The 15,869-nt window shown below is 53.6% G+C and overlaps 1 protein-coding gene across 2 annotated transcripts in view; it reads right to left on the bottom strand.

Annotated features, from left to right (window-relative positions):
- PDE4B (phosphodiesterase 4B) overlaps window positions 1-15,869 on the bottom strand; it is a 157,676-nt gene that overhangs the window by 63,373 nt on the left and 78,434 nt on the right. For both annotated transcript variants that reach the window (XM_066192994.1, XM_066192995.1), the window contains one exon: window positions 14-208. In XM_066192994.1, coding sequence (XP_066049091.1) covers window positions 14-208 — 195 coding nt within the window. The remainder of the gene's footprint in view (window positions 1-13; window positions 209-15,869) is intronic.

Genomic DNA, 15,869 nt, shown 5'->3' with positions numbered 1-15,869 from the left:
AATTGATGCTTACTGTTCACTCGGCAGGGAGGAGTTCCTGGACATGGTCTTTGGTGAGAGGTCATAGTCGCTGTCGGATCGGTACAGGAACGACTCCCGGCGCTGGCTGTGGCCCGGGAATGTCGTGTGCAGGACGAGTCCCGACGAGGAGCTGGCCTGCGGGTCCAGCGGGCTGCGCCCCGGGGACGGGCCATTCTCCACATCGAAGCTGCGAACGAAACGCAAACCGCGTGTCACGCTCTGCCACCAGAGGGCTTGCAGGACACGTGTCACCTCAGCCTGCGGTCACCGCAGCCGCGGGCTGACAGGTTTCCCTTTGTGTGCAAGGAGGACCGTAAACATTTACCCCGGAGGCTCCTGTCCTGACTGCCCCTGCTCATGGCTTCCTTCAGCTCAGCGCAGCTCTCAGCACGAGCACGCAGCAGCTGAAGTGGGCAGGGATGGATCAGAGATGATGGAGAATCCATCCCTGTGAGGGTGGGCAGGCCTGGCACAGGGTGCCCAGAGCAACTGTGGCTGCCCCTGGATCCCTGGGAGTGCCCAAGGCTGGGCTGGACGGGGCTTGGAGCAGCCTGGGACAGTGGAAGTGTCCGTGCCATGGCATGGGATGGAATGGGCTTTAAGGACCCTCCCAACCCAAACCATTCCAGGATTCCACCCCACTCCACCGTCAAGGCCTTTTGCACAAGCCCTGGGGTTCAATTTGCCAAACCTCGCTCCTTGCGGGCACAACAGGGACTAAAGACAGCACAATGTGACAACGCTGTCCAGCCCAGCCCTGTCCCCATCTGCTCTGGAGCCAAACTTTTGAAATCCTGCAAGATTTGCGAGCACGTGGCAGCTGGGGGAGCTGGATGGCCAAACCATGTTTTAGCCATTCAAGGTACCAGTTCAGTGAACTTTAAACAGCCGTGCTTAAAAAAAAAAAAAAAAAAGAAAAAAAAAAAGGGTGGTTTATAAACTAAAAAAAAAAGCATTAAACTTTTTGTCACCTTTTCCATTTTACACCCACTTTCTTGTGGTTTCATAACTTGGCTGCTGCAAGCCGTGGCTGAAGTCACCCTGGCCACTCTAGGAAGTGACACCCCTCGTAAAGGCTGAAAATGAGAGTTGGCCTCCTGTGCCTGGGCATTTGGGCCTGATAGAAACACCAGATGTGTGACCATGGCCCAGAAAGCCAAGGGAGGTACAGCCACGCTCAGGAGGAATTTCCTTGCCTTTGGAAGGCAGGGTTCGTCTCCTGACAGCAGGGGCTGAGTGCTTGCTCCAGCGCCTCATCCCATGCTGGATGCTGTCCCACCAGGCTGACACCAGGCTGTGCTCCTTGCCATGCCTTTCTCCAGCCCTCCACTCCTTAATCCAGAAGATTCCCTGAGCACAGTGGCAGAGAAGACCCCAGCTCTCCCTCCTCTCTGCAGAGAGAGCTTTAAATGCAGCAGGAGGAGCACATAAAGTATTAATGCCTCAGCTTGCCTGAATTCTATGAGTTTCCAGATTTCTACATCCCTGGGATGAGCTGGACACATTCAGGCTGCCTTGGTGAGGAGCTGGCACAGCCAATGCCCAGCTGGGAATGCTGTGGCTGCTCCAGCTCCTGCTGCCTGCTCCCCCTGTTCCCTGCTCCAGCACTTGGAATGCTGCTCTATGGGTCACGTGGTTCAGCCAACTGAAAAGTGCTTTTATTCCTTTCCTCAAGTTCAACGTGCAGCCACGCCAGTTCTTCTCAGGCTTTTTTTCCTTGGCCTTGATCCAGCACTCAGCCACCCGTGTGCTCAGGCAGAAGGTAACAGAAAATTCCCCCCAAAATGACCAGTCCCAGAGTTTGGAGTTACCTCTGCCAGGAGTGAACAGGCACCCCCAGAGCTACAGCCTGTGAGCAAGATCCTCGAAACCCAGGAATAACTCTGCTGTCACTGCTTTTTAACAGTTACAAGAACTGGAATATGGGAAAATATTCCCCTCGGATGATCCAACATTAGGAAAATGTGACCTGAGATACAGAGAGCAAGAGTTTAACCTTGGGTCTGTCACCAGTTGCTCCCGGTTTGCACAACACCCACCTGGAACTGTGTCCTGGTGCCAAAAATATCCCCCCAAAAACATTTGCTGGAATTGGTAAGAACCACAACGGGGGTGTAAAGTTGCCCTTTCAGATCTGCATTCCCACTATTTTTTTTTTTTTTCTATTGGAAGTTAACCGCTGAGCTCTGCTGGAAAAATTTCATCACCGTGTTCAGAACAATGCACAGACTGTGGGGGTCCCCTCCAAAGTTTTCACACCCCATAAGCTCTGACCAAGTGGAAAAAAAGCTGCATTTGCCTACTTAAAAATAAGGATGGCAGAGTACAAAGCACAAAAAAACCCGCCCAAAATTTCCTTTCCAGTTTATCCTCAAGTAACAACACCCACAGTGAGACACCCCATTTGTCATATAAATTGTATTATCTAAACATATGGGCCTGAAATTTGATCTCTAAGGTCCCTACAAATCCTTCCACAGTCCATAGGAGATCTCTCAGGAGCTGCCAGCATTCCCTGCGTGCCTCCAACCTGTGTTCTCAGATCTATTTACCGACATTTCCCAGGGCTGGACACTCCCAGGGGTGACTGTGTGTCCAGAGGCCGCCAAGGGATTCCAGGGAATTGAGCCCTGCCAGAGTCACACCGGAGGAAAGGTGACAGCAGCACCAGCAGAGCTGCCCAGGGCACTGGTGGAGTCTCCGTTCCTGGAGGGATTTGCAGCCGTGTAAATGTGGCACTTGAGGACATGGGCAGTGCTGGGAATGGGTGGATTTGATAATCTCGGAGATCTTTTCCAAGTGGATGGAAATGGGATGGGCCTTATCCCAGGCAGCGCAGAGCTGGGAAGGAAGGAGGCCTTTCCCTGGATTTCTCTGACTCCACACACTCTGCCGGCTCTCTGGGATGGCCGGGGCGATGGAGGAGCCGGGCAGGCGCAGGGAGGGGAGCAGGGGCTGCACAACGCTCAGCACGGCCCGCGGGGCACCGCAGCTCCATTCCTTCATCCCTCCGCATCCCGAAATCCAGGATGCTGGGGAAGCCAGAAGGAAGGAGACAGCAGGTGGCAGGAGTTAGCTGCGAGCCGGCACCGGCCCTGGACCTGTGCAAAGCCGTGCCTGAGCCACGGTAATGAGCAGACAACGGCGAGCCAGGAGAAATCATTGTAAAACACAGCGAGGCTCCGTGAGTCACTCTGCAAACAAAGAGGATTCATAACAGCAAGCCCCAGCTGCTCCAGTGCTGCAGCGTTACTGGAACAGCCACAGGATCAGAATCTCCGCGGCTGGAGGCGACTCACAGGGATCATCGATCGATCCAGCCCCTGGCCCTGCACAGACACCCGACAATCCCACCCTGGCAGCGCTGTCCAAACCCTCCGGGAGCTCCGGCGGCCTCGGGGCCGTGCCCATTCCCTGGGGAGCCCGGGCAGTGCCCAGCACCGTGTGGGAGAAGAACCTTTCACAAAATCCAGCCTAAACCTCCCCTGGCACAGCTGCAGCCGTTCCCTGGCTCCTGTCCCTGGTCACTGAGAATAAATTGGTGCCTGCCCCTGCACTGCTACAGACCCTGGTGAGTCTCCCCTCAGTCTCCTCCGGGAGGAATAAGCCAAGTGCCCTCAGCCATTCCTCATTCCTCCACTCCAGACCCTTCACCAGCCTCAGGAAGCGGTGTCCCTAGGGGGGTCAGCATTGCCCACCAGTAGTCTTGGAACGTGGCAAAAGGATTGAGAAACGGGAATGTGTCGTGATTTGGATGTAATTCAGAGTCATTCCAGTAGTCATTGCCAGTCAAGTGGTTTCCATGAGAGCCCCACAGTATGAAACACAAACACATTTCAGCCCAGCAGACCAGGCAGGCTCAGGGATTGTTGGTTCTGCTGGGAATTGACACTTTTCCCGAGGATGACAGCACTGACTCTCCAAGAAGGTCCACCATCGGCTTTGCTTTCCCAGAGTCATTCCTGAGGACATTTCTCCCCATCTCCTAACCTTCACCACCTTTATAACATCAAATGTTTCCAAAATATTCCCAGAGGTTTGGGCAGACTTCGTTAATTATAAAGCTCCTTTGAGAGATTCGTGAATCTCACCAAGACATCCTTCAGGATTCTTAAAACCATAACCAAGGAAAATGCTGTTCCTTCCACTGCCTGGCTGCTCTGTAATGCCGTGCACCTGCTCCCCATTATCCCAACAGCGTGCTGCTTCTCCTAAATAATCTTCCATGTGGAAAGGGCTGTGCTTGAAACCATCAGCACTTAATGGCCCAGGATGGGACACACAGAGCAGGGCAGAGCCCTGGCAGGGGCACAGGGCTCCCTGGGGTGACAGCTCCCAGCTCCACAGCCATTACTGACCTTCCCCTCCCAACCTTCTCCCACTTAGGGAAAATATTGTTACTCCTAGGGACTTCTTAAAAGTTCACATCCCCCTGCTGGGTTTGTCCCTCATGTGGCTCCTGACTTTTCTATCCAGGTGAGGCCCCACCTGCAGAGCTGCCCCAGCCCTGGGCTCCAACTGCAGCAGGACCTGGAGCTGCTGGAGAGATTCCAGAGGAATCCACGGAGCTGCTGCAGGGCTGGAGCCCCTCTGGAGCCGGGCTGGGAGAGCTGGGGGCGCTCAGCTGGAGAGGAGAAGCTCCAGGGAGAGCTCCGAGCCCCTGGCAGGGCCTGAAGGGGCTCCAGGAGAGCTGCAGAGGGACTGGGGACAAGGGATGGAGGGACAGGACACAGGGAATGGCTTCCCAGAGGGCAGGGATGGACGGGAGATTGGGAACTGGAATTCCTGGCTGGGCTGGAATTCCCAGAGCAGCTGTGGCTGCCCCTGGACCCCTGGCAGTGCCCAAGGTCAGGCTGGACAGGGCTGGGAGCAGCCTGGCACAGTGGAAGTGTCCCTGCCATGGCAGGGGTGGAGTGGGATGGTTTCTAAGGTCCCATGGAAGCCAAACCAGTCTGTGGTTCCATGACCCCACAATCTCCAGAGCTCCGTGTCCCCACAGCAGGCCAGCAGCCCCTGCAGCCCCTCCCAGCGCTGTCACAGCTGCCTGCCACAGGAACCCGGCAGCACTGACTGAAGTGTTTGCAACAGAAGCTGTCAGCTGCTGCTAAACACATCATTAAGCCTCTGCACGTATCCAAAAGCAAAAATATGTGTTTACTTGACTTTGTCTTCCCTGAATAAAGAAGTTCAAGGCCAGGTCGGACAGGGCTTGGAGCAAACTGGGCTGCTGGGAGGTGTCCCTGCCCTTGGCTGAGGTGATCATTAAGGTCCCTTTCAATCCAAACCATTCTGTGGCTTTCATTCACTCTGTTTCCGTTCTCCTGCTCAATGGGTACAAGCGAGGCAGAATAACCAGAGCCCCTGCCCTGCTCGCAGCCAAAACAGCCCTGAGAGCTGCTGCTGCTCCCTCTGCAACCCAGACCCACCTTCAGCAGAACCCCGAGATAAAGATGAGTCTGCAGAGCCCTCCCAGCTCTCAGACCTCATCCAGCAGCACCCTGGGGAGGCTCCTGGTTTGCACAGCAAATGTCAGGGATTGGATCCAGCACCGTGCCGGGCTGGAGCAGCCACCAGGAGATGGTTGGGAAAGTACAGCAGGAGGTAAAAACGAGTTTGGATTCTCTCTCAGCATGGAGGGTTCCAAAAAACCTAATCCTCTTCAGGTTTACTACAGATAAGCAGCTCGACATTATCCTGTAACAAGTGAACATCATGGGGTTGTTTAAGTCCCCCAGAGAAGCAATCCTGAGCGCTAAAATCCAGTTGTTATTTTTCCAAATGTACATCCTGGGCCGTTTTATCCTCTTCCAATGGTTCTCTGCCATTAATCTTTGGAACATGCAAGGCGCAGTCAAACACAGCAGACACCCCACGTCTATTTTTACTGCCAGAGCTTGGAAAGACATATGGATGTGAGCGTGATCATTCCCAACATGAGCAGCAAAGCCACTTCCAAAGGGCTTTTTCCTCCTGAAAATATTCCAGCTAACAACTGATGGAGCAGTTGCTTCCCTTCCTACCCAGCCAAGGTAGAACAAGGCATGACTGGCACAGGGGGTCCAGAGAAGCTGTGGCAGCCCCTGGATTCCTGGAAGCGTCCAAGGCCAGGCTTGGAGCAGCCTGGGGCAGTGGAAGGTGCCCATGTCCAAGATGATCTTGAAGGTCCCTCCCAAACCAGAACATCCCAGGATTCTGAGAGTTGACAGCTCTGCTCACCCTCCAGGTGTTTCTGCGCCACCCACCCACAGCTCACCAGGATCAAACCTCCTACAGGAGCTGAGCTTTTGCCACATGGAAGAACCCAGCTGAGCCTCCCCAGGGGGAAAGCTGCCACTTTTCCCTGCTGGGAAGTGCTGGAATGGCTGGCAGCCGGGGGGACAGGTGGCACAGGGACAGCACGGGGCCCCAGACACGGGATTTTGGCAGCACCTGCTGTGTCACACGCTGCTGTCCCACGGCACAGATGTTTCCACTGGAGCCACAGGGCACCGCTTATCCCAGCCTGGCCTGGCTGCTCTGTCTGTTCAGTGTCACTTCAGCTTTTCCAGCTCTCCCAGCTCCAGCCAAGCCCTGTGGCGTTTCTCAGACTGTCTCTCCCAATCCACAGCACACGGATGTTGCCTCCCGCGGAGGAGGCTGCCTGCGGTGGCCTGGCTCATGTGACAGGGACACTGGTGTCTCCTGGTGGCGCTCCAGGACTTTTTCCAGCCCCTCAATCCCTGCCCAGAACCAGCGAGGGGGGGATAATTCCACACAGCAAGCGGGAACACGGGGTCCAGCCCTGCCTTTTCCCCACTGGGGTATGACCAGCAACAGAAGGGGAATTCAGTTCTATATTCCATCTTTTATTGATGCATCTTCAAGTATCTCCTGTCCCTCTTAAGTGCAATCTGCACTTAACTCCCTTCCCAAGCCTTCAGCAGGGGTCTCAAGGGTCCCATCCATAAATGACCTGTGCTTCCAGCACACAGGAAAGCGTTCCTGGATCCGCACAGAGCCGCAGCATCAGGAGGCTGCTGGCCAGAGCCAGGCTTTATTCCATCCTGCCCTTAAACACAGACCCTGGCACCACTCCAGAGGCACTTTTGCCTCTTCAGGCAGGGGGGAAGAAGGTCTGGGCTGCCTCCTTCCGTCCGGCCCCACTTCACAGAGCTCCTCTCATCTGCTGTCAGCCGCACTGGAGACAGGAACAAAGTGACAACCGTGGTGACAACTTACAGACACCGCTGAGTTTCCATTTCACCTGGCCTGAACAGGCAGCCTTTGAGGTGGAAGATTTACACATTTCCTGCACTAACGTTTGAAATTCCCCCCAGCCCTTCCACAGTATCCAGAAGTCCAGCAGTGGGTGTGTGGAAAGCTGCTGTGCTCAGAAATGCATCCAGCCTTTCCACTTGATTCATGGAATAATTATTTGACCTGGTTTTTGGATTTATCTCCGTAATTGGGAACCGTGGAGCCTGTCAGTAAAAAGACAGGGAAATGTCCAAAGATGGTACTCAGATCATTAAATCCTTTGGAGACTCGGCCTTTAACAATAATTAATCCAGTTGGGTACATTTCAGCAACGTTTTCCTCGCTTCACATCTCTCAAATGCCTGCACCCTCCATCTTTCCTATCCACAGGAGAGGACACAGCGACAGCAAATGTCAGAGCCCACGGATGTGACTCCAAGGGCAATTTTTTTCAGACCTCTCATTGATCATTTCAGGGCCAGCAGAAGCTCAATGCAAAAGTTACCTCATCCAAACCATGAGCATCTGCCGCCTGCTGTTGTCTGAGGAGATTTGAAAGATGGAAAATCCTGGCCCGTCGGCACAAAGTGTTTGCTCTGTCTGAGGGCTTTGGCACGTGGAGCACAGGGAGGGCTGGGAATGGCGCCTGCTGTCCCCCCACAGAGGGGGGTCCCAAGCGCCACCAAAGGAAACGGGAGCTTTGTGCTAAAGGACAACGCTGGTGTGAAAACGACAGGGGATAAAACGGACAGGAATGAACGGAGGTTGGAAATCAGAGGGAAATCTGTGCCTCGAGAGCAGCCAGAGCACTCAACAGCTTTCCCGTGGGAGTGATGGGGGTAAACACCAACTTGATGTTATTCCTGGTGGGATTAATAGTGTAACTCATGAAACATTGCTCCAGGGAGATCCTAAAGGTTCTTCCAGGGCCTAAAGGAGCTCCAAGAGAGCTGGAGAAACGCTCGGGATAAGGAATGACAGGATGAGGGGAATGGCTTCCCAGGGACAAAGGTTAGCTGGGATTTTGGGAAGGAATTCCTGGCTAGGAGGGTGGGCAGGCCCTGGCACAGGGTGCCCAGAGCAGCCGTGGCTGCCCCTGGATCCCTGGCAGTGCCCAAGGCCAGGCTGGACATTGGGGCTTGGAGCAGCCTGGGATGGTGGGAGGTGTCTCTGCCCACGAGAGCTTTAAGATCCCTTCCAATGCAAACTATTCCACGATTCCACAATTCTGTGAAATGCCCAGCCCAGCTCGGCGCAGGCAGAGCCAGGGAACACAAAGCCTGCCAGCCCAGACAGAATTTCCATAAATTTGCATTTTTCCTAAGGCCAGTGAGGCGGAAGGGACCCTTCCGCGGGGAGGTGGCAGGGACAGCTCTGCCTGCCCACACTCCTCCCCTCCTCCTCCGGCTGCAAAACAAAACGGGGGGAAAGAGGGGCAAGTCAAACCCCAGGTTTTCATTTTCTGACCTTAAATCACATGGCCTGCAACGAGCTTTAATCACTCAGGACAGCAAACTGGATTTAGCAGAAGGAAAAGCTTCTTGACGTGAAGTCAGAGGTGGTGAGCAGCAACAACAAAACCTTTTAAAGGAATGATTGTGAGGCCAGGAATCCAGGCAGGGCAGAAATCCTGCAGCACATTTCACGTGGTTTGTGCCAAACGCTGGGGTCAGGCAGCAAATCAAACCCTCTTGGGATGATTTCCCTGATGTGAAAACAGATAGAGCGCTGCTGGCACCCCAAGTATCATTTCATAACACTGGTAATGTTCCCTAGACCTGCAAAGCTTCTCCAGACCTGCTCCAGGGCTCATTTTGATCTTCCTTAATTAATGATCCTTTAGAAGCTCTGTTTCATGTGGAAAAATCACTTGCTGGAATCACTGTTTTGGAGCCACTTCCTCCAAACCATAAAGCTTTTTCAAAAGAAAGAAGAGATGCGGGGGCCCCGAGCAAAATCAGCCCAAAACTAAAATCTGAAACAACTCATCAAGTCCAGGAGCATCAAACAACCCAACAAAGCAGCCACAGCCACTTGGAAATTCGGAACAAATAGGAGCAGAGCACTTGCTACGATTAATTACTGCTTAATTACACAGAAGGTGAAGTTTGCAGTGTGAGTAAGCACAAATGTGTGGGCCTGGCACAAATCATTGTATCCGATTGCAGTTAAAGCCTCGTTCCTGAGCTAACAGGAACTGAGCCGTCCTGGGGTGTTTTAGGGTATTGATAAAGGGTATTGATAAAGGGTATTGATAAAGGCTTTGGCCTGAGCTAATGGAGAATGAGTGGGCAGAGGTAATCGATGGCCAAAGTGGAGCCATTTAAAAATATTGACTCACTGTGTGGAAACATTTGGTGGGAGGAGGCACGGAGGGAGGAGGGAGAGATGTTTGAGTCCATTGATGGAACACAGGAGAGGAAATACCTGAAATTAGTGAGGAAACCACCTGAAACTGGCGAGGATCTGCTGGGAACACCTGAAATTAGTGAGGATTTAGTGAAAACACCTGCACCTGGTGTGGAGCTGCTGGAAACTCTGGTGACAAACCTTCAGTGCCACAGGACAAGGAGCAATGGCCATAAGCTAAAACACAAATTCCACCTGACCATGGGGAAGAACTTCTTTGCACTGAGGGTGGCACTGGAGCAGCTGCCCAGGGAGATCTGGAGATATTCCAAACCCCCCTGGATGTGTCCCTGTGACACAGCTCCGGGTGACCCTGCCTCCAGCAGGAACTTTTTGTCCTTTTGGGGCCAGCCCCGGCCTCTCGGGTCAGGAAATGTTTGTGGCACCGTGTGGATGTTCCTGGGGGTGGCCGCCAGCCCTGACAGCCTCTGGGAACCATCACCACCATCCAGGGCCAGGGTGAGAGGCAAACATCGGGATTCTCCTGATACCCCTCAGCCAGAACCCAAGGTGACACTCTCTATTAATACCCCGGTGTCACCCAGCAGAACAGCTGACCCAGGGGACAGCAAATGCCACGCAGATAGCCAGGGCCTGCTGCAGATCATGTGAGGAACAAACAAGATAAGGAGAGGGCAACAGAAACCTCCTGTGCCGAGCTGTGGGGGGTTCGCCTCCTGCCACGGTGCTGCTGTGTTTGGGCAAGGGAGGCTGTGCAGGGTTCAGGGACAGCAGTGAGGGGTGCAGGACTCACCCTGCTCAGGTGAGGGATTTATTGCTGCCCACAACACGTCCACGATGGCTTTTTGCCGTGCCCTTGCAAGGAATGTTCTCTGGGGTTGACTCTCAACCCATCGGTGCTTCCCTGGGTGCTGTTAACTCGCCACTCACAACCCCGAATTCTGGCTGGATTTGCACCTGCAGTGAGCAAAGGCACAATGAACCCCAGCCCTTCTTCATGAGCCACTGAGACAGCCTGAGAACACAGCCATGGCCACACTGGTGGCTCTCGTCCCCCTGTGAGCGTGCTGAGGTGGCGGAGAGGCGGCAGTGCCGCCTCGAGCACTGAGGGCAGCTCCTCTCGGGCTGATGGAGCAAAGACCTGAAACCTGGCAGCCTCCAAGTCACCCAGAGCTGGCCTCGCTCCTCAAGCACAGCGAGGCTGTGGAGTGGAAAACACAACCCAGCTCGTGATTGAGTGGAATGGATGAGTTAATAAAGGCCGGTACTCCATCCCAGCAGAGCCTCCTGCAGTGCTCCTTCCTCCCGACAGCTCCACAATCGTCTCAATGGATCCCTGCTACTTGAACCTCTTCCCGGCTCAATGGAGCCATTGAAGCCCAGAATAGCTGGACTGCCTGTGCCGCATCCTCACAAGAGGATGAGATTCTTGCTGCAGTCTAAGAAAGAAAAATCACTTAGCACAAATCAGCTCTTTTAAAACCCACTGATTAAATAGATATTCACAAGACGGAGCACAATGGTTTGGATGGAGCCATTGCAAGCCATTACACAGCTCCTCATTCATGCCCAGGAGAGCTTTTCCTTTGCTGCTCTAACAACAGGAGAGAAAATGAAGCCACGGAAAAGATGTTAAATTGCATAAAAATAGGTGACTGGCAAATTTACAAACTTGGAGAAGCAGAGAGAGAGAGAGAGAGAGAGACAGGATTTGGGCTGGCACTCCTGACTGCCGCTGTCCTCAGCTGGGAGCCTGGAGCCCTGCAGCACATCAGAGAAATTCCACCTCTTCCGAAGGGAGGATGGAATCCCACAGTTTATTGAAGGGGCTTGTCAATACTCAGAAACTCCATCTCTAACTCTAAAAAGATCCCCGGAGCTGCTGCAGGGCTGGAGCCCCTCTGGAGCCAGGCTGGGAGAGCTGGGGGCGCTCACCTGGAGAGGAGAAGCTCCAGGGAGAGCTCCGAACCCCTGGCAGGGCCTGAAGGGGCTCCAGGAGAGCTGGAGAGGGACTGGGGACAAGGGATGGAGGGACAGGACACAGGGAATGGCTGTAAGCTGAAAGAAGGTAAATTTAGATGGAGATTGGGATGGAATTGCTGGCTGGGGAGGCCTTGGAATAGAATTCCCAGATTTGCTGTGATCCCTGGCAGTGCCCAAGGCCAGGCTGGATGGGTTTGGAGCAGCCTGGGATGGTGGAAGGTGTCCCTGCCCATGGCACAGGGGGACAGGATGATTCCATGACTCCGTGGGATGTTCCCCCTGCTTGTGGGTCCCTGCAGCCCCTCCCAGCCCGGATGAAGAACTGACCCTTGTCAGCCTCCCCCAATTCACCCTCCCCAGCTGCTCTCCTGCCAGGTCAGATCTCATGGAAGGTGACGATTCCTTAGAGCTTTGACAGTATTCTGTGTTCCCTCAGGAAAACACGTTTGGTTTGTTTCCTGCCAGAATCCACTTTTTCACACTTTTAATCTGAAATAAACCCATCAGATTCCATCTGTCATCAGCTGGGCTTTCTTTCCTGGAGTCAAACTGGTCTGGTAAAGCAGGAGCGAGGGCAGAGTTTAATGGAATAATTCTTACACTGCACAATTTGGATGCAGCAAAGCAAAAGGGGGTCAGCTTGTTCTTCCAGCCTCCACTCCAAACAATTTAATGTCTTTATGGCTGAAAAATGTCGGCAGCCTTTTGTGATCTGAGGGAAACTGGGACACTCAATCCAGCCCCACCTGAAGCCTTCACTCACAGACCCGAAGATTCCTTCAGCCAATATTTATTCTCCGCATTTTCCAGAGAGTTCTTTGATGTGCTTAAATGGAGAGACACAGATAGAGCATCTCCCTCAGTGCCACCCTGCCCCAGCGAATCTGTGTCCCCACGAGTGTCCCTAAGTGCCAACAGCTGGGATCCAGCGTCCCTCCCCACGTCAGTGTCCCACGGCCCTGCCGAGGTGCTCGCAGGGGGATTTACCCAGCGCCAGGACTGAGCTGGGATCACGCAGAGCCGTGGAATCGCTGCTGCTCCTCACTCGGGGCCACCAGGAAAGGTTCGTTCAAAAGATTTTGGTCCCCAAACCAGTGCCAGATCAAACCGAGTCACACCCCGAGCCCCTCTGCGCGCTCAGCCTTTCCCTGCCCCGCTTTGCAAGGCTCAGCTCGGCCGCCAAAGCCCGGAATTATCCCTGGCGTCAGCCTCGCCGTGAATTCATTCCCCGTCCTTGTGATGTCACCCGGCTCCAACGCCCCCGGGGCTTTCGCCGGAGCCGGGAAGCGCTGACGTTTTTGGGAATTCTCCTTTTAGCTGACACAGGGATGAGTTATAAGAAATTCCTGCCTGCGCTTCCCCCGGCTGCCTTCAGGATCTTTCCCCGGTTGTTTTTTTTTGTTTGTTTGTTTGTTTTGTTGTGGTTTTTTGTTTTGTTTTGGGGATTTTTTGTTTATTTGTTTGTTTTCCGGTGAAGTTTGTTCAGGGCTCAGCCTGCCCTGTTCCCATCCCCCTGATCTTGCCCCGAGGCCAAGGAATGTTCCAGGGGGTTCTGGAGCTGGGACACAGCTGAGCCACTGATCCCACGGCTGGGAGAAGAGACCTGCAGAGGGAATGGTTCCCAAAAAAAACCCAAGAGTGGGGATCAGGGACTCTGAGACCATCAGGAATGGGATGGTTCATTCCTTATCCACCTGGGACAGTGGGAAAATTCCTTCATGGAAAGGTTTTCCAGGGCAGGGGTGGAGTCCCCATCCCTGGAGGGATTTAAAATCCCAGTGGATGTGGGGCAAGGTTGGACTCAATGGTCTGAGAGGGCTTTTCCAGCCCAAACCACTCCATGATCCTACATGATCTTGGGAAGAAAAAAAAAATAAAATCTAATTTGAAACAGCCAAGAGGAGCTCGAATGATGCACCTGAGACAGACCCATTCCATCACCGCCTGCAGATTTGGAATTAATCTCTCCTTCCAAACTCGTTGCTCAACCATCTTTAAACGTCTCTTCCTAAGGGAGGGCTAAAAATTGACCAGCAAAGTCAAACACAGAGCATGGAATGAAGATTAAAGCCAAATTATCCACGATCAGTGTAAAAATAATAGCCTTCCCTGAGATAACTGGACACTGAAATGTGATTTAAAGCTTTCCAAAAGCTCTGCCAGCTCACCCTCCGTGTGACTTCAGGAATCCCCAGGCTGTGATGAGTTTATAGCACAGCTCTGAGATTATAAATGGAAGGATGTGACTTTTCCCTCTTTTATTGGGGATGAAAACGAAGAAACATTTATCCAACCCCTCAGCAAAGCACGAGTGGAGCCCGTCAGGAGCCAGCACTTCGGTGAGCTTCCCTGGTTTTCGCTCTCCTAAAAGCCACGGAGCAGGATCCTGGTTCCACTGAGCATCAGGGTGGAGGATGTGCTTCCCCCGGGGCTGAAAGGGGACCCGGCAGGTTGGGAATGCTGCTCCAGAGCTCCAGGAGCATCCCCAGCTCCTTTTGCACCGGCCTCAGAGAGGCTTTCACACCCACTTCCCTCTCTTTCTGAGCGGAAAGGTTTTGCCAATAATCTTCCTCTCACTCCTGGGAGTGGCTGGGATGCTTTTCCTGGGATGAGCTGAGCAGGCACGGGCAGTGCCGGCTGTTTATGGAAACAAGGACAGCACCACCTCCCTAAAAACTCCTGGATCTCCTCATCCCTCGCCAGGAAGAGGCAGCGTTTGGGAGGCATAAGGACAACTCCAACAGCTCCGGATCCAGCCCTTCTCCCACCCAGCGAGAACTCCCACGTGGAATTCCCCTCCTGCCGGTTTCCAAGACCAGATGATTTCATCCCAAACGTTTGTTTATAAACTTCCAAACCAGTAAACGATGAGTGAAACAGTCTCACCAAAAAAAAAAAAAAAAAAAAGGAAAAAAAAAAGGAGAAGTTTGTGCAAACCCATCCCTGCCAAAGCCGAACAAAACAAGCATAAACACGGCAAGATCGAGTCTCTCCCTTCTCCTCACATGAAAGTCATTCCTAAGATTTCATTTCAAAATCCAGGAGCGCGCCGCGAAGCTTCTTGTAATTACAAACCAATAAGAGAAATCATCCAGGAGGAATAATTACATAATTCCGAACTGAATCTGCCTGCTCGGAAGAATTCGCAGCCTGGAAGAGCCGTAATAAATAGCTCCTCATCTCCTGGCCGCTGCTGCGGCTGATGAGTCACGGCTGTTCCCGGGATCCGATCCCAGAATATCCCGCTCCTGTGTGAGCTGCATGGAAAAAGCAGCCAGCAGGGACTCGCTGCTAAAGAACAGCTCCGGGGTCGGCGCTGCTGCGGCCCTGCCACAGAAAACAAACCCCGGGAAATGTTTTGTTGGAATGCAGGGAATGGGAATGTTTCGCTGGGATTCAGGGAATTCCGGCCCGGAGGGATTTGCTGCCAATCCCACGGGATTGGCACGGTTTAAACTGACCCCGGGGGGGTTCAGGGAATGATTCCCCATCCCACACTTCTGGCCCTGGCAGCAGAGGAGAATCCTCCTGCACTAAAACCATCGAGAGAGGGGAAAATTGTCATGGAATCAGGAAAACAGAAGGGAACGGGTCCAGGGGTGGGATCCAGGAAATCCAAAAGGAAGAGATTGTCGAGGCCGGGAGAGCTGGGGGCGCTCACCTGGAGAGGAGAAGCTCCAGGGAGAGCTCCGAGCCCCTGGCAGGGCCTGAAGGGGCTCCAGGAGAGCTGCACAGGGACTGGGGACAAGGGGTGGAGGGACAGGACACAGGGAATGGATCCCACTGCCAGAGGGCAGGGCTGGATGGGAGACTGGGAAAGAATTCCTGGCTGGGAGGGTGGAGAAGCCCTGGAATAGAATTCCCAGATTTGCTGTGGCTGCCCCTGGATCCCTGGCAGTGTCCCAGGCCAGGTTGGACACGGGGGTTGGAGCAGCCTGGGACAGTGGGAGTGTCCCTGCCATGGCAGGGGTGGAGCAGGATGGTTTCTAACGTCCCTCCCAACCCAAATCATTCTGGGATTCCATATTGCAATTAAAATTGCTCTACCTGTGTAATTAGCTACCTGTCTGTGTAATTAGCTATTAGTTACCTGTCTGTGCTCTCTGGCCCTCTGTGCCACCCTCAGGGAATATCAGGATTCCTGCCAGGGGCTCGGAGCTCTCCCTGGAGCTTCTCCTCTCCAGGTGAGCGCCCCCAGCTCTCCCAGCCCGGCTCCAGAGGGGCTCCAGCCCTGCAGCAGCTCCGGGGATTCCTCTGGA

This window comes from Chamaea fasciata, unplaced genomic scaffold (assembly GCF_029207755.1).
Source record: "Chamaea fasciata isolate MVZ Bird 193981 ecotype frontalis unplaced genomic scaffold, bChaFas1.0.hap1 SCAF_10, whole genome shotgun sequence".
NCBI classification, from domain to species: domain Eukaryota; kingdom Metazoa; phylum Chordata; class Aves; order Passeriformes; family Sylviidae; genus Chamaea; species Chamaea fasciata.
This window is presented reverse-complemented; position numbering and strand designations above follow the sequence as displayed.